General features: G+C 44.2%; 1 protein-coding gene across 5 annotated transcripts in view; it reads left to right on the top strand.

Moving 5' to 3' along the window:
• Window positions 1-18,351, top strand: part of CNNM1 (cyclin and CBS domain divalent metal cation transport mediator 1) — a 57,236-nt gene that overhangs the window by 16,373 nt on the left and 22,512 nt on the right. For 4 of the 5 annotated variants that reach the window (XM_019724864.2, XM_019724862.2, XM_019724861.2 and 1 more), the window contains exons 2-7: window positions 6,822-6,965; window positions 9,824-9,964; window positions 10,549-10,718; window positions 12,229-12,328; window positions 12,734-12,781; window positions 16,114-16,176. In XM_019724864.2, the coding sequence (XP_019580423.2) occupies window positions 6,822-6,965; window positions 9,824-9,964; window positions 10,549-10,718; window positions 12,229-12,328; window positions 12,734-12,781; window positions 16,114-16,176 (666 nt within the window). The remainder of the gene's footprint in view (window positions 1-6,821; window positions 6,966-9,823; window positions 9,965-10,548; window positions 10,719-12,228; window positions 12,329-12,733; window positions 12,782-16,113; window positions 16,177-18,351) is intronic. The other variant, XM_019724863.2, reaches the window with a different exon arrangement.

Here is an 18,351-nt window from a genome sequence, read left to right as displayed (position 1 = left end):
TTTCTAAGCAATATGCTATCCTCCAAGTTTCTGTATTTTATCCTGGGAACAGTTACCTTACCAAAGTGCTGTAGCTATTTTTGAAAGAGAGAGGAAGCAAATCAATTATTTGTTCTTTTTTTTTTTTTTTCTCAAGGCATAGGAGGTATGCTAACAGGGTCCTTGGGAGCTCTTCTCTGGGAACGTGCCTAAACCATCTAGAGGCTATAGTCATTAAAGACCCTTCAGAAGATATTTCAACTTCTTCAAATACCAAAATATGGTTGTGAAGTTGCTGCCACTTTCTTACTTTCTGTCTCTTTAAAGAAAGGTTTCCAAACTCAGCACTATTGACATTCCTTGTTGTGGGGTTGTCCTGGGCATTCAGCCCCCTAACCCCCATCCCGGCTGGCAACCATCAAAATGTTCTCTGTATCTGTCAGTTTGTTTGTTTTGTTTGTTTATTTTGTTGTTTAGATTCCACTTATAAGTGAATTTTTCTTTCTCTGCCTGAGTTATTTCACTCAATGTAATACCCTCTAGGTTCATCCAAGTTATTGCAGATGACAAGATTTCATTCTTCTTTGTGGCTGATTAATGTTCCATTGTATATATGTACCACTTCTTTATCCATTCATCTATTGATAGACATTTAGATTGCTTCACTATCTTGGCTACTGTAAATAATGCTGCAATGAACATATGGATGCATGTCTTTACAAATTGGTGTTTTGGGTTTCTTCAGATAAATACCCAGAAGTGAAATTACTAGGTCTTCTTTGTCTATTGTTATAGCCTTTGTTTTAAAGTCTATTATGTCTGGTATAAGTATTGCTACCCCAGCTTTTTTTTCATATCCATTTTCATAAAATATCTTTTTCCATCGCTTTAATTTCAATCTCTAAGTGTCTTTCCATCTGATCTTGTACACAGCATATGTAAGGGTCTTGTTTTCTTATCCATTCAGCCACCCTATGTCTTTTCATTGGAGCATTTAATCCATTTACATTTAAAGTAATTGTTGATAGATATGTAGTTATTGCCATTTTATTATTCATATTTTTAATCTATTTCTTTCTTATTTTTCTTAAAGAAGTCCCTTTAACATGTCTTGTAATACGGGTTTGGTGGTGATGAACTCCTTTAGCTTTTTCTTGTCTGGGAAGCTCTTTATCTGTCCTTTGATTCTGAATGATAGCTTTGCTGGGTACAATAATCTTGGTTGCAGTCCTTTCATTTCATCACGTTGAATATTTCATGCCACTCCCTTCTGGCCTGCAAAGTTTCTGTTGAGAGATCAGCTGACAGTCTTATGGGGCTCCCTGTAAATAACTAACTGTTTTTCTTTTGGTGCTTTTAAGATTCTCTCCTTATCTTTAACCTTCGGTATTTTAATCATGATGTGTCTTGGTGTGGGCCTGTTTGGGTTCATCCTGTTTGGGACTCTGCTCTTCCTGGGCTTGTATGTCTATTTCCTTCTCCATGTTAAGGAAGTTTTCCATCATTACATCATTATTTCTTCAAACAGGTTTTCAATTCCTCGCTCTCTCTCTTCTCCTCTGGTACCCTTATGATGCAAATGTTGTTATGCTTGATGTTGTCCCAGAGGCCCCTTAAACTAACCTCATTTTTTTGGATTCCTTTTTTTTTTTTTCCTGTTCCCATTGGGTGTTTTATGCTACCTTGTCTTCCAAATTGCTGATTCAATCCTCTGCTTCATCTAATCTGCTGTTGATTCCCTGTAATGTATTCTTCATTTCAGTTATTATATTCTTAATTTCTGACTGGTTCTTTTTTATGTTTTCTACCTTCATTTTTATGTTTCTTATCTCTTTGTTGAAGTTTTCACTGAGATCATTGAGCACCTTTATAACCAGTGTTTTGAACTCTGCATCAGGTAGATTGCTTGTCTCCATTTTGTTTTGTTCTTTTCCTGTAGCTTTGTTCTGTTCTTTCATTTGGGACATGTTTCTTTGTCTCCTCATTTTGGCTGCCTCCTGTGTTTGTTTCTATGTATTAGATAGAGCTGCTATGTCTCCCAGTCTTGGTAGAATGGCCTTATGTGGTAGGTGTCCTGTGGGGACCAGTGGCACAGTCTGCCTGGTCACCTGAGCTGGATGCTCTAGGGGTGACTCTTTTGTGGATTGTCTGTGCTCTTCCATTGTAGTTGAACCTTGATTGCAGTTTGCACATCAGTGAGAGGGATTGACCCTCAGGCTGATTAGTTGTGAGGACTGGCCATGACTACAGTGGAGGAGCTGCTGTGCAGGGGCTGACCCTACAGAGCAGGGTTTGCTTTAGCAGGGCTCTGGTGCCTGACGAATTTGCCCTTTGGGTGTGTCATCTGTGGAGGTGGTTGGGTGGGGTTCTCTGGTGTGGTCTGGAGCTGGCCACCGGGGCCTCTTGGGAGGGGTTCTAGTGCAGGGAAAGGTCAGCTGCTGCCTGTGCCCTGTTGAGAACCACTTGGTATGAGTTACAAAGTGATCAGCAGATAGTTGCCACTTGTGCTGGGCTTGAAGGTTCCTGGGGGGAGGCTAAGCTGCAAACTGACACTGGCTGCCATTAGTGCTGGCCTTGGGGCTGCTAAAGCATGAGGTACAGGGCATGGTGAGGCCAAATGTTGCTTGTTCAGGATTTGTGGACCTTTGAGAGATTTTAGGAAAGTCTGCAGCCTGAGCCAAGACAGGCCATTTGTATGGAAAAGCCACTTTTTGACTGAGTTGTGTTTTCATGTGTTGTAAATTTTCTTTATATATTCTGGATACAAGCTTCCTATCAGATATATGATTTGCAATTATTTTCTCCCATTCTGTAAGTTGTCTTTCGTTTTTTTTTGTTTTGTGGTATCCCTTTTTAATTTTGATGAAGTCCAATTTGTGTATTTTTCCCCCTTGGTTGCTTGTGCTTTTAATGTCTTATCTAAAAAATCAATTCCTACTCCAAGGTCACAAAGACTTACTCCTGTGTTTTCTTCTAAGAGTTTCAGTTTTCACTCTTACATTTAGGCATTTGGTCCATTTCTAATTAACTTTTGTATATAGTGTGAGGTAGCATCCAACTTCATTCTTTTGCATCATATCTTGTGGATATCCAGTTATCACCCATTAGTTATGGAGTTCTGACTGTATGCCAGGTGCTAGTCTAGATTCTGGGGAAATGGAGATAAGTAGGACATACCTGTTTCCTCTCAGAGAGCTTACTATCATAGTGGGGAGATCACATATAAATAGAGAACAACAGCATGGTGAAATAATGTATGTATGATGTTAACACTGTGCCTGGCCCCTAGAATGTTTACAGCAAATGGTAGTTGCAATAATAATAATTATTATTATTATTATTATTATTATTATTATAAATACCAATAGAGAGGTATGTTCAAAATACTGGGGCAGAAGAGAATGACTAACTTTTCCATGTGTCAAGATTGGCTTCCCTTGGGGTCATCTCATCTCCCATCACTTCTGGTGCCCAAGAAGAGGAAGGGTACAGGAAGATGGGTCTCTCAAAGACCAACCTTTTTGAGAGAGGAAGGACCTCAAGTATGTGTGTCGCGGGAACAGCTGGTTTTCTTGTCCCTGTGAGTGTCAGCTCAGAACAGGGTTATGTGATTGCTAATTCCTGTTACAGTCTGTACCCAAGAAAGAATGACGTCTTCATTTGTTTGTAGATCTCTACAGGCATTTGAGGGAATCATAAAAGTTGATTGTGGATTATAAAATGTTTCTAAATAGATTAAGTACATTGTCTTGATATTATATAACTAGAATTTAAAATCTCTATTCCCCGGTGATCACATAGTGTGTCTTTAAATTGACCTTATAAAGTGTAGACCAATGGAAGATATTCACATGAAAGTTACAGTACTCTTTATGAAACACAATAAAATTTTGTTTCATATGAACTAATCTCTTAGTGGCAAGAAGTATGACTGTATTCTATATATTCTGGGCTCCACGTACAAAAATTATCCAATTATAGAAAATAGTTTTAAGAAATCACTTTTACAAGTTTTTCCGTTATACTTATTTTGTCATCTGCTAGCACGTGTTAGCAGAAAAATGAGAACCGGTGCCATAGTTTAAGGACACTGTGTTGGAAAAAAAAACTTTAAATTCAGCATATTCTAACAAGTAACATAATCTAATTTAAGCTACAAAACCCTTCAGTTGGGTAGGATGCAGTTGTTGCAAAGAAGGGTATTTTTAAAACCACTGAGACAGAGTTTAAATTTTAATTTAAACACATTGTATTTTATTAAAAAGTGAAGGTTTTGGTGCCTGGTTTTAAAATCATCTATTCTATCCCCTATGGATTTTTATTCAGTCTTAGTTCAGTTCTTCAGGCATTTGTTGGCGGCCTGTTACATGGAAGGTGCCCTATCTAACTCTGTGTCCTGAAGGAGATTATGATTTGAGGAAGAAACATGGGCCAGTGGAGGACACACACATTGCTAGTTATGAGAAGGAGCAAATTGTGTGATCATTGCTCTAATGGAGATATCAAGGGCTTAGAAACACAGGCAAGGAGAGGCTGGTTCAGATTCAGAATGGGGAACATCCAGGAAAGCTTTCTTGAGATGCCAGCACCTGAGCTGGAACTTGAAGGGCCAATGGAGATGGAATGGGAGAAGGAAACAGTGTGAGCAAAAACTTGGAAAGTGTACATGGAGGAAACAGAGGGAATGCGGGTAATCTGGGGTACTTGGCATACAGAATGATTGTGGGATGTAGAAAGATAGGAAAGAGCCACATTTTGCAGTCTTTATAATACTAAACTCAGGAATCTGGATTTGATTCTGTGCACAGTAGGGAGCGCTGGAGGGTTTTTGAGCAGGTCAGGGGCATGATCAAATCAGTTTAGGGGTAAGTAAAGGACAGGTTGAAGGTGGAGAAGAAATTAGAGACCACTCTTGAGAGACCACGCTAGAGACCAATCTTTCCAATTAAAAATCCCCTTTGGTAGCTTTATTGTAATTTGAAGCATTTGGTACAGAACCTCATGTGTTTAACTGTTAATGGTTAATTTTCCCTCCAGCAAACTGACTATTCCTCTTATCTGAAATTTTTTAGCAATACCCAAGCGAAAGTTTATAAAAAGTAACACTGATAAAGCATGAACTTCCTTCTCTTTTTTTGCAAGAATAACATCCTAGTCAGTACCCTAGGTTTTCTCCTTAAATGTCTCTTAGACAAGGAAAGGACCACCCAGATTTTCACTTGAGAAACGGGATCAGGAAATGTGTTTATCAGCAGATGAAAACAAACCAAGGTGAAGCAGGTAAGTTAGGTAAGACTTGGTCCCTCGGTGAGGACTGAACCCAGGTAACTGCCACTTAGGGGTGGCTGTGTAACTTTAGGCATGTACTTAACCATTCTGTGCCTCAGTTCTTTCATCTTTAAAATGAGGATAATAATAGTACTTGCCTCAGGGTTTGTTATGAGGATTAAATAAATCAATACACGTAAAGTGTTCCACAGAGTACCTGGCACATAGTTAAAGCTCAATAAATGTTAACTATTATTATTCAGTTTTTGGGCAAGAAAAATTAACTGCCTATGACACATTACAATGTACAAAGTGCTTTCACACATCCACTAGGTCATTTGAGCTCCACAATCCCCTTATGGGTACCATTTTATTTTGCTCCCAGATTCTGTGAGTCAGGAATTCAGACAAGGTACCGCAGGAATTGCTTATCTCTGCCTTGCAGTGTCTGTGCCCTCGGCTGGGTTTGGAGGACTTTAGAGGATGGGGCTGAATCAGCTGAGATTGCAGATCCACTGCCAAGATGATTTCTTTGCTAACCTGTCTGGCTCCTTGGGGGATAACTGGAAGGCCAGGCTCAACTGGAACTGTCACCTAAGCACCTATATGTGGCCATTCTACCGAGGTGGCCTCAGGGGAATCAGCAGACTTCTTAGCGTGTTTCTATTGCAGAAGCCACTCGCTTTTCATGACCTAGCTTCAGAAGCCTCATAGCAGACAGACGCTTCCCTGTCTCTGTTGGTTGAAGCACTCACAAGCCCACCCAAACTCAAGGGAAGACGATAGAGACCACACCTCCATGGGAGGCATATTGGAGAATTTGGGGGCCATACTGGTTTTATTCTCTAATTCTCGATGAGACAATTGAAACTCAGTAGAGGTTAAATGATTTGACGAGGGTCATTTGCACAGATTGTAATGGATAGTTAAGGGATAGGGGATGAGAGAAGTTTGGAGGAGGAAAAGTCTCTAACCTAGTTCTTCTGACTTCAGGTTCTTGTTCTTTCAGTTAGACTATTTATCCTCCTTCAGCTTAGATATACAGTTGACTCTTGAACAATATGGCTTTGAACTGCATGGGTCCACTTATATGTGGATTTTTTTCAATAAATACAGTCGGCCCTTTATATCCATGGATTTCACATCTGCGGATTCAACCAACCGTGGCTCAAAAACAGTATTTTTGCATTCCCACTACTGTTTTCAATCCCCATTCGCAAGAGGCTGACTGTTGAGTCAAAAGTTATATGCAGATTTTCAACTTTGTGAGGGTCAGTGCCCCTAAGCCTCACATTGTTCAAGCGTCCATTGTACTTGCTAATATGTGAAAGTTAAAAGAAAAACAGTTGAACTGGCTTTGTGTATATTAGTAACTTTCCTAAAAAGAAACAGATGGAAAAGGGTAAGTTTTGCATGTACGTGAACTTGTACACTAACTTCGTATTTTTAAGGAGGTCCTGGGACAGGTTCAGTCTTGGAATTAGCCAGAAAGCAATTTTGTATACTTTTCTCACAAGGAGAGGTCTCTGAAAATATGTCCCAGATGCCTAACTGTGACTTCATTTGTTCTCTAGGAAAATCTCACCTGGCCATTGTTCAGCGGGTGAATAATGAGGGAGAAGGGGACCCCTTCTATGAGGTGATGGGCATTGTCACACTGGAGGACATCATAGAGGAGATCATTAAGTCGGAGATCCTGGACGAAACTGACCTCTACAGTAAGTGCATGGCCTTGGCTGTTGTCTGAGGTCATCTTATTTTCCTCGGAGGCCCTCAGAGCTGGCTTAGTTTGATAGACAGTGTGAAAGGGTGTCAGGACAAGCTCCATGCATTGCTGTGTGTCAGCCCCCTAATGCAGGTACTTGTACGGCAATACACCCCACCTTGAATCGCCTCTGTGTCTCTGAGAATATCCTAATTAAATGTTTATCAGGAGGGAAGCTTCAGGAACCAAGACTATGAAAAGGACACCTCCTGGCCTTTGGATGAGAAAGGAACTAAAGGAAACGAAGTATACCTTGGGTGGCCACTCTGCCCTTGTTTCTGTCCCCTGTGTTGTTGTTGTTTTGTGTCTTTGTTGATTTAGATGCAGACCCCAGGACTCCCTGGGGTTCTATTCAACAATCTACTCACACCAGAACATCATACGTAATGGAGACTGTCATGAGATTGCCCACCGCAACCTAAGCCAAGCCTTAGAAGTCCCTTCTGAGACCCTGCTCTTCTCCCTATGCTTTTTCAGCCCTACCACCTGGTTTCCCCTTCCCCTCTCTGCCTCACTCCTGGCTCTCACCCCTGCTCCCTTCTTTCTGCTCTTCTCATACTGCTACCCACTCCTTCTCAGGAACAGTATGGACTCTTCTATGCAGATAATGACTACTTTTGGTTCCTGAGCCTTAGCAAAGCTTTTCTTGCAAACGTTGCAAAGACAGGCTTTGTCTCTGGGATGAGAATGTCATCTAAATCCATGGCGGTCCCCAGGCCGGGAAGTGTTTCCTCTGAATTTCACCTCGTGGGACAATCTCTTCTCCCTCCCTCAGATAACTCATTCCAGACCCCTGTCCTTAGTTTGCTAGAAGCAGCCAGTAGAAAATGCATTGACACTATAAGGCCGTGAGCAGCACAGAAAGAATGCCTTCCGTTTGGACTGAAAAACAGATCAAACCTAAAAGGTGAGCCAGGCCTTGACAGAACATACCAGGAGTGTCAGAGTATCTGATATTGCTGTGAGGCCCTGGCCAGATCTATCTTCTTCAAATACGGCTTGACCTCTGCCTCCCCATTCCCTTCTCCCCGTTCCGCCTCTGCCCACCAGAATTCCCAAGTGGCTTATAGATACATGGGGGAAGACATTCACACTGAAGTATTACTGGCTGACAGTAGCAGTGTAGTCTACATGAGTAAGCTCCTCCAAGGGCATTTGTTTTAACAACCTTCATGTTCCAAATGCTCACTATGAAAACAAAAGGAATGAAGAAGGAGATCAGAGTAGTGATTCTCCATGATGAAATGCTAAATGACATTCTGATGGAGGAGGGAGAGGGATATTTAAGCAAACATGTCATGCAAATCAGAAGCTTGCTCACTAGTGAGAGCAAAAGAACTGGTCTGATACAAATACTTGCTGCTGTCTTGCTGAGCAATGGATCCTCTTTCTAAAGGAGAGGGTTAGTGTTTTCTCACCCTTGTAAATAAGCTTCTGGCACGATTCCTTAAGAGTTGTGAGATAGCCGAGGAGCCAGGAACACTGTGTTGCTTCTCACTTGACCCTGACCCACAGGAAGGTTGGGACTGGATCTCATCACTGTTACAATCTGAGCAACAGGACTGTTAGAGCAGGGCCCAGAGTCCAAGGCAGGCCCAGAGAGAGCAGTGCGGTGGAGGGCACTTTCTCCCTTCTAGCAGGAAACCCAAACAGTGTGGCTGAGGTGAGCTCCAGAAGGAGAGGGAGAGTCCAAGGCAGCCAGATGTCAGCCCTGGTTCCTTGTCCCAGGGGTTCGTTCCCTTTCATTTCCACTGTGTCCACTCAGCCTGCACTGAAAGTTCCCCACAGGCCGGGTTTCTCTCCAGGCCAAGTTGGGAGAAAACCCAAACCCCTTTTCCTGCCCCCCACTTAGCACAGATGAAATAGGTTGGAAGTTTCCAAATTGTACTCAGAATTAAGGGAAAACAAAAGAGATATGACTAAAGCAAAAACTGCCCCTCCCCGCACCCCCCCCCCAAATTGTTTTAAAACAAGATTAAAAGAAGAAAGGAAAAAATGTTAAATTGGAAAAAGCAAATTTTATCGATCAATAATCGGGCTCTCTGGAGTTCCTCCAGGTCCTGCCGGGGGCCCCCACCCAGAGAACCCACCTTTGTAGCTTACAGGGCTATTCCTATTTCTTCTCCTTTCTTCTTCCCTTTATCTCCCTCAATTCTCTCCCCATGGAGGGGCCAGAGTTGAAGCAGGAGAATTGTGAGTAGAAGGAGGAGGTGCGCACCCTCTTCCTTGGGTGGCATGCTTCAGGTACTGCTCAGAGTGTGGTTTAAATCAGCAGGAAGAGACCAGGTGAACCCAGCTCTGGGGACAGGAGAGGGACCGAGACAGCAACCCTCTGGGACACCCAAACCCCTTTTGCTGAGAATGCAAGTCCCTAATGTTTGAACGCCCTTTTGTAAGCACTTCACAGATAGTTTCTGGTTGGAGTCTCATCATAGCTGCCCGAGATGAATAGGAGTTATTATTATGAACCTCATTGTGTAGATTAAAACAAACCTTCTGATGCTTAGAGCGGTGGCACAGCTTGTAAGTAGAGGAGCCAGCCCTCGAATCCTGACCTTGGGAGTCCCAGACCAGCCTTTCCCCTTTTCCACTCTGCCCCACCTGAGAGAAGACTACAGCAGCTCGCATCTTCTATCCCTTATCAACATCCTTCCACTCCCTGGGAGAGGTATTGTAATGTCACCTACAGTTGACACTTTGCAGAAATTCACGTGGTCCCAAACGATCCATCTGTCCTGTGTAACTCTGAGAAAACCTCCAAACTCCAACAGTGATTCTGAGATAGCTGCAATCTGTCCCTGTGACCCACAGCTGACAATCGGAAAAAGCAGAGGGTCCCGCACCGGGAGAGGAAGCGGCATGACTTCTCCTTGTTTAAGCTTTCCGACTCAGAGATGAGGGTGAAGATCTCGCCACAGCTGCTGCTAGCTACACACCGCTTCATGGCCACAGGTATGACTGCCCACCTGTGTCTCAACCCCAGGCGGCTAAAGCAGAATCTGGAGGGTGGGACCCAGGCACCGATCATTTTTATTACCTTGCAGCCTAATTCCAGTGTGCAGCCGGGACTGAGAACCACAGTTTCAGGAGAGGAGGTTGCATTAGGTAGGGCGACAGGACATCACCTAGTGTCATTTCCAGCCCCAGACCTGGATCTTCTAGGGAGGAAGTGACTACAACCCAACTCTGCTTGTCTCTCTTCTCCTCAGAAAAGAGCTAAAGAAACCACTGCTGCACTTTTCCCTACCTCCACTTGCTTCCTGGCGGGAGACTGAGGCCGAAAGAAGAAAATTAATAACAAAACTGACATTTCCAAAATTTCCTGTTTTCTGAGGTGCCATTTCAGGGACATACATCTCCAGAGGGCAAGGGGAAGCCCTGAGATGCCCCCACCCCCGGGAGTCACAGGAGCCCTGCCAGCTGGGTGCCTGGAGCATGAATGAAGGGGGCTCTCGACACACATGCACTGGTTGCCCTGGCTGTGCCCACCCTCTCCTCCCAGCTGCTGATTCGTCTTGCCTCCCTCTGTCCCCTAGAAGTGGAGCCCTTTAAGTCTCTGTACCTCTCAGAGAAGATCCTGCTTCGGCTCCTGAAACATCCCAACGTGATCCAGGAGCTCAAGTTTGATGACAAGAACAAGAAAGCTCCAGAACACTACCTCTACCAGCGCAACCGCCCAGTGGACTATTTTGTGCTGCTCCTCCAGGTGCGTGGGAAAGTTAGAGACCCTCTAAGGGCAAGGTGAGGGCATCCCCAGGCTGGGGAGGAATGGCCATGCCTCCCCAATGTCAGGTTCCCAGACTCGGCTGGCTGCCTTGAGAACAAGGCCATTAGGTGGGCATTTGTCCGTGACCCAAAGAAAGGGCCAAGTATGACTGGCTGGTGTCCTGGGAGTCGTGGCATCTTGATGGCATTTTTTAGTCTGACCGCTCAGTGATATTTGTGGTGGGGTGCAGCAGGTACCCCTCCAGCGGAGGAAGTCTGCTTTTGAACTCCCAAAATGGCTGCCCTGCAGAATCCCTACCAGGAGCCAGAATCCCTGGCTCCTCCATTAGCTCTGTCACTATTTCCCGTCTCTTCCCAACAGAATCTTTTGATCCCTAAATATGGTGATTGTCTTACCATCGTAGTTAAGCTCATGTGAATTTAGATGTGGCCTCTCCTTGTTCTGATCCCCCGCAGTCTGTCTGCTCTGAGACAGTAGTTGCCTCACACCCATCCTTCCACATCGCCTTGAAAAAGTAGCCTCATAGATGATGTAATACAGAATTGTACACCTGAAATCTATGTAATTTTACTAACAATTGTCACCTCAATAAATTTAATAAAAAAAAATAAATAAAATAAAATAAAATAAAATAAATAAATAAAATAAAATAAAATAATAATAAAAAAAGAAAGAAAAAGTAGCCTCCCTTCTCCAAAAATAGTCTCATACTTCACTGCTGGAAATCAAAAAGGGTCCTGTCACACTGTTTAAATAAGACCATGAACCTACATGATCTACTGTCTCATACGTAATATAAACTTAACCGTTTTCAAGTCAAAAGTTGGAGGGAGGAAAATGGAGTGGCAAGAGTATAGGTTCAGAACTTGGAAAGACCTGACTTGAAAATTCCAATATCACCACTTCCTAACTAACTTTGACCAAATTCCTAACTAAACTTGGTCAAGGTGAGTTAGGAATTTAACCTCTCTGAGCCTCAAAACTGATTCATCTGTGAACAGGGGATGAAAGAAGTACGGGCCTCATAAGGTTCTGGGACCGACTGAATGAGAATCCCGACCACAAAGCAGTGTCCGGCCCATGGATGCTCACTAACTGTCATTATTAGTGGTGATAAATTAAATAAGCTTACACAGAATCAGATTTCATCTCAACCAGACTTAGAGATGGTCTAATCTCTGACTAAACCAGTGAGGCAGTTTGCGGGGCCCTGGGCTAGCTGGTGCCTGAACCTGCCCCATGGAAGGGCCGTTAGAGTACGCAAGAAGAGCTCGGGGACTTGTGACTGGATGCTGCTTTATGAACTAAGCAATTAATTTACCACCAAGGGCTACTGAAGTGGGAGGTGCTATTTCTGAAACGTAAGTCTGGATAGAACTCACATTCCCCTGTGGCGAGAACTTAAGTCCACTAGTTATCCAGACGGCATGCTTGGGGTTCTAGTCAATAATTGAACTGGAAGTGCGAGTACACACCCTTCTTTCTCCAGGGGAAAGTGGAGGTGGAAGTTGGTAAGGAAGGCCTTCGCTTCGAGAATGGAGCCTTCACCTACTATGGTGTCCCAGCCATCATGACCACCGCGTGCTCAGGTATTCCAGTTCCCAGACCATAGCTTATTGGGGGAAGGAATGGAACGTTGTAGAAAAAAATATCTGGGGTCAAGTCTTGACTCCTGTTAGGGACCCTGGACACGCCATTGAACTTCCTGGGCTTCAGTGTCCTCTTCTGTACAGTGGGTGTAAGACTCCTTTTTCATTCAGAGAGATTGTTTACAGAAGTACATGGTAGATGGTAACATGATCAAGTGTTAGAGATGGACAGTGGTATTTTTAGGATGAAAAGATACATTTATTTTGCTTTTTACGCTACCATTTGATTGCCTGGTTTTTGCAGGGTTAATTGGTGCTGGGGGTAGGGTGGAAAAGGGAGAAGGCCCGTAAGAAAATGCACTTTCTGAATTGCCTCTGAAACCCACTGCATCCTTCTGTCCCTAGATAACGATATGCGGAAGGTGGGAAGCCTGGCTGGATCCTCTGCCTTTCGTATGTATCTCTCAAACCCCTCCCTCGTCCTCCCCATTGTAGTCCCGCCTCAGCCCACTCTGGGGACCTGGACCGAGCACTCTGAGCCTGGGCTGGGGCTAACGCAACTGCTGGCAGCCTCTCTGTAATGCTCTGCCAGGAACACTGCCTCCTGCCAGGTACCCACCGACCACAGGGGCTTAGTTTCTGTGTGTCTGGAATGTTTGCTGCTTCTCTGCTCATGTGCAAGTGATAAATGGTGGGGAGGGAGGTTGTGAGGGGAGGCACGATTTATTGTCACCTGCCAGGAAATGCAGGTGATTTGTGTGCTCTGCTAGAGGGTCAGCCTTTCCTTCTCTACTGATAATTTACCCACTGGCCTTTACTTGAAAACCTAACGTGCTGTTACTGTGTCTGTGGGGTTAGTAAGAAGTGACTGCAAGTTCTTAGGATGTAAATCCCAGGCTGGTGCAATCTGTTGCTTATCTGCTTCTCTTTCCTCGTTCGCCACATCTCAGCTGGTAGAGAGGTGTCTGCCAGTTGGCTGTGCATGCTGATGGTGGGGGCTGGCACAGGGCTGCTGGCTGGTTTGCTGTGCCCCTCCTGTGCTCTACCATCTTGCTCTTTCCTGTGTAGAATTATTGCACTTGTGTTTCGAAGGCATGGCATTTATTGTGATGTAAGTGTGATCTAGAAAGAATTATTCTCTAGATTTATTTTTTTTTTACTCACTGGTCTGAATTATGCATTGCTTTCAGCTATTAGTGTTTACAGTGGCTATTTTAATGCCAAATAAGGTGTTTTCTCTTATCATAAAAAATATTTTGCATAGTACTTTACATTGGATTTCTCAGAGGGTCCCAACGCTTAATATCACAATCGTTGGCACATGAAAGGTAGATACTGTTTTAACATAGAGAAACTAAAGAAATGACTTGCTCCCAATCACCCAGCAAGTTAGTGACTGACCCAGATGCATTCTGGTGTCCAGACTAGTTCACACAGCACAGTGAAATATAAATTTGAGATCTATCATATGCCAGAATGCAATTTCTGTATGGGAACAATTTACACTGTAAATTCACATCCTAGCCCAGCAGAGGGCTGAAAAGAAATTGGAGGAGCTGCTCAAACCTAAGGGGTCACCCAACATGAGTTGAAGGGGATCTGTAAAATAAAAAAAAAACCCTCGTACATTAGTCTCCTTCTATAAACCAACAAATCTCAAGCAAGATTGCTGGAGGAAACATCAGTACTAAGAACTCTGATGGAAAAGGGATGGGTGCCAGGACCAGGTAAACCTTGGTTCTCCAAAGGAGATTGCCATCTGTCACCTTCCTCAAGGCAGAGTCACTTCTGGAATTCCAAATCTTACCTAGACATGTTGGTCCTGTTTTGGCTCTTCCAGAAGACCAAAAAAGGTGGGAAATCTGGAGGAAAAGGGCTTCATTAGGCTCCCTCGCCCACCTAATTTAGATGGCCTTCTTTCTTAAAAAAAGAAAATCATTTTAAAAGGAAGATGTTATCTGGTTTCCTCCTTTCCTTCCTTTCTTTCCTAGTTTTATCAGAATCCTCCCATTTTATCAGGATTAAACAGAGTAAAGGAGTCAACTTGAGACAGGAGCAAACTTGCAACTCGGCTCTCTCCTTCAGTCCTGGTTGAACTAAAAAGAAGCATCCCACACTTCTGAGCATCTTTAGAAATCTTCAGGAGGGAACAAAAAAGTCGAATTTGTCTACAGGGAGTATAGAGACATTTTCCACCGTCCCCCCCAGGCTCTCCCCACTTAGTGAAGTGTGACTGCCATACCCAACAGTTGTCCCTGGTGGACTTTCAGCCGGGGTCCAGCATCCTTCACTGGCCGGGAACCTCAGCCTGTAGGTTGCGGGAGAGCTTAAGGCTGAGCCACAGGCAGTAAACTCTTGTCTAGCAAACTGCCCCCACCCTTGAAGCCAACCTGGAGCTCTGTCAGCCTTTGAGGGTGATAAATGGGATGATGAGTTGGCCAGCACACTGGCCCTGTGACCCATCCCTCAGAGTTGAACTTGAGGGTACAGGTAAGTCACTGGCTTTCCTGTGCAGCGCAAAGGGAACACAGCCAGCATTGTCTCCTTTATCTTGGTTCTGGTTGCCAGGGAACCCAGGAGGACCATGGTCAGCCTGGCTCTCTGGAGGAACTGGGCCTGAGCTCAGAGTCGCCAGAACAGAAGCCCACAGGGCTGTGCAGGCAGGGAGAGAACAAATCTCCCATCTGCTTGGCAGCGTATACATTTAACTTGCAGCCCAGAAGTGCTAGGATTCTTCATGAGACTGTGGGGTTTCTTATTCCAGTGCGTCTCACGTTAGAGACCCACTCAAGTATTCTTTGGCATCTCATGTCAGAGCAAATGACTGTGAGGTAGATATCAAGCTCGCCTTACACACACACACCCCTGCATGTGTGGGTACTTGCAGTAAAATCATCTAGTACAGACCACAGAAAGCTGCCTATTTCAGGGTGCTGTCACCTGCAGACTGGCTTTATTTAGCTCTTGGAAGGGACTCAGAAGGTACTCTGATCAGATAAGACAGATGGAGACAGATTTCCAAGCAGAAACACTGCTTGATCAGGGTTAAGATGAGAAAAGGACGGGAGTACTGCTACACACAGCACCCCACTCAGGCCCCGAGTGATAACTAGCCAGCGCCATTTCGGACCCAGTGTGTGGGGAAAGAGAGAGAAGGAAGAGGGCACAGGAAGAGGCACTCCGGAGCACTTGTACTTGCTAAGAAGGGACGGTGAGTTAATCCATCAAGTTGATTCACATTAAGGTACTGGAAGTGCTGCCCTTCCTGTACCCCGAGCTTTCAGCAATGCACAGTCCCCACACTGTGACCACAGAGGTAGACCCTGGGGACCCCAGGCAGGATACAACTTCCTCAGGGTGCCCCTAACAGGAGCATGCACTTAGCTTTCGGCCCTCGGGGAGGTGAGCAGACGCATGTGGCGGCTGGGAGAGCCTGGCGGGAACGCAGTCCTGGGCTCCCTGCAGATTTGCTGGTTCAGAGAGAATGCTGCATATGCACGCTCCCCACTGCTGGTCTCGTCATTGGCAGGTCTGATTCCCTTAAGAATTATTGTGCATCTTTTGGGAAGGCCTTCAGAAAAGTCTTTTTCCTTTTCCTCTTTCTGGAGAGTGACTTTGTAAGAGGGTGCGATTTCCATGTTTTCAGAGGCAAGATTCCCTTTTGCAGAGAAATGTGATGCTGTTAAGATCCAGGAACGGACTGTCTCACCCACGCTCTTTGTCTCTCTTCCTTTTGTGTTTATCTTCCCCTCTGCAACTCACAAATCCTTGGCCCTTGACTTTAGTGCCCGTCTCTGTGTCCCATACCTTCGCCTTCAGCAGAGGGGACTCTCTGGCAGGCTCCCCAGGTAAACATGCATGGGTGTCTTGGGTCCCCATAGATCCAGGGGGTTTGCAGGAGGCCTTTGGCCTCTGTCACTGTCCCACCCAAGAATAGTCTCTCCCAGCAGGCATTCCCATGCCTGAGGCATAGCTGTTTGCACAGATAATACTCATTTGCACGTACAGGCCAAGCTTTGCTGGTTCAATGGTGTCACTTGTGAATTTAGCTCCTGTGTCTGTGTATGGATATGGAGAAATAATGGGATGAGAGATGGTGTGACTGCTACCTCATCGTTTGTCTGACTGCAGAACGGAGGGATGAGGCGTGCAGTAGGAGCAAAACAGGAAGAAACAATGGAATATTGTGCTTTATTCCTACTTTTCCTCTTCGATGTGGTCTCTGCCTTTAGCTAACCACTAACTCATCCTCATCATTTTCCTAATAATGATCCCTTGGGGTGGCCATAGTCTCTCTGGCTCTGTTCGCACAAAGGATGCTCTATGTAAAAGTTCAAAACAACTTTTCATTAGGTTTAACCTCGCGTTACGTACAAGCTAACACTTTCTTTTTAGTTGGATATAGCGGCTCCTCATGGAGCTGCACAGTAACTCACGGATTGAGTAGAATGTAATAAATCTGAACAATCAGTTAAGTGTTTGTATTGTTTTCATCTCTAGAGGTTGATCTCTCAGGCCCAGGAAACAAGTAATCACCAGGCCAAGAACTTATTTGTTAAATTGCTCTGAAGTTAGAACACAGTCCAATTTCCCACACCCTCTACGTCTGTCTCCCTTAGCCTCAAGCCACAGCAATGATTCTGAGGCCCCGCCATATTCTCAGTCATCAAGAATCCAGTTATGTTTTGCTGTCGGCAGAGTAGACCCTCAACATTCAAAAAAGGCTATGTCCTGAGACCGCAAGCCCCTAAGTCTGCAATTTCAGAAATATTTATGTTGACTTCTTTCTCCCAAATCATTTTTCAATCAAAAATCATCTGGTTCCCATGTTTATCTGTATAAGACAAGTCAACCACATACGCGAATTCCACCAAAGTTTTCTGTCTCATTTGACGGTGATTTTCCACCAAGAAATAAAATTTTTCTCACTTTGTGAGAGCCCATGCCTTCATGATGACCACCGGACAGTACAGTCCATGTGAGACGCCAAGCTGCTGCCCTCACCAGCTGACTGGTCTACTCCTGCATGCCAGCAAAATTAGAAATGAACATTCAAGATCCTTTTTACATGTGAGGAACTTGGTGAATGAAGAATGTGCTCTGAAAGGGAAGATGCACATTTTTTTCAAGATTTTCAACCAAAAGAATCAAAGCATTTTTAAAAACGATGAAAGCAGGGGTATATTTTCCTTTTTAGTTACCCCTCAGTTAACCAGACAACCTAGTTAATTGTAACTTTCCAGTTAAACTAAAGGTTAATTCTAGTTTATGGGTATTTATTATGAAAAATTTCATGGTAACCCAGTGTCAGACAGAGATTGTGGTGACTCATTCCTGCTGTGCAGGAGGCAGAGACTTCCCATCCAACTGGCTGGTGCCACGTGCTCCTGAGAGCTCTTTTAACCATCCCCCCATTTTCCATGACTGTGGGTGTTCAACCTAACAGGAAACAGGTGAGTGAAAAAGAAATGAGAGCAAGACCAGTTTATTACAACCCTTGGTTTAATTCTGCAGAGTGGAGCAGAGCAGGAGAGAATGAGAGGCGGGGATACGTTGCTTCTCCTGTGGCTTTCCTCTCCACCTTCTTTTGTCGGTTCTCTATCTATAGCCAACACCAAGGCTTCCCAGTGGTTGGGTGACATTCCCAGGACCTATATTATGGTATTTCCACTGTCACTCTTGTTTCTGTTGCCTATCACCAGAAGAAGCTTCAGTCATACCCTGTTTCCCTGAAAATAAGATCTAGCTGGACAATCAGCTCTAATGTGTCTTTTGGAGCAAAAATTAATATAAGACCTGGTATTATATTATATTATACTATACGATACTATATTATATTATACTACATTATATTATATAAGACCCGGTCTTAGAGTAAAATAAGGCTGGGTCTTATATTATAGTAAAATAAGACCGGGTCTTATATTAATTTTTCTCCAAAAGACACGTTAGAGCTGATTGTCTGGCTAGGTCTTATTTTCCGGGAAACACAGTAGGAATTTTGTGGAAAGCAGTCCTGGGCA

Source organism: Rhinolophus sinicus, linkage group LG07 (genome assembly GCF_036562045.2).
Source record: "Rhinolophus sinicus isolate RSC01 linkage group LG07, ASM3656204v1, whole genome shotgun sequence".
Taxonomy (NCBI): Eukaryota; Metazoa; Chordata; class Mammalia; order Chiroptera; family Rhinolophidae; genus Rhinolophus; species Rhinolophus sinicus.
Note: the sequence above shows the minus strand (reverse complement) of the source record. Positions and strands in the feature narration are given on the sequence as shown.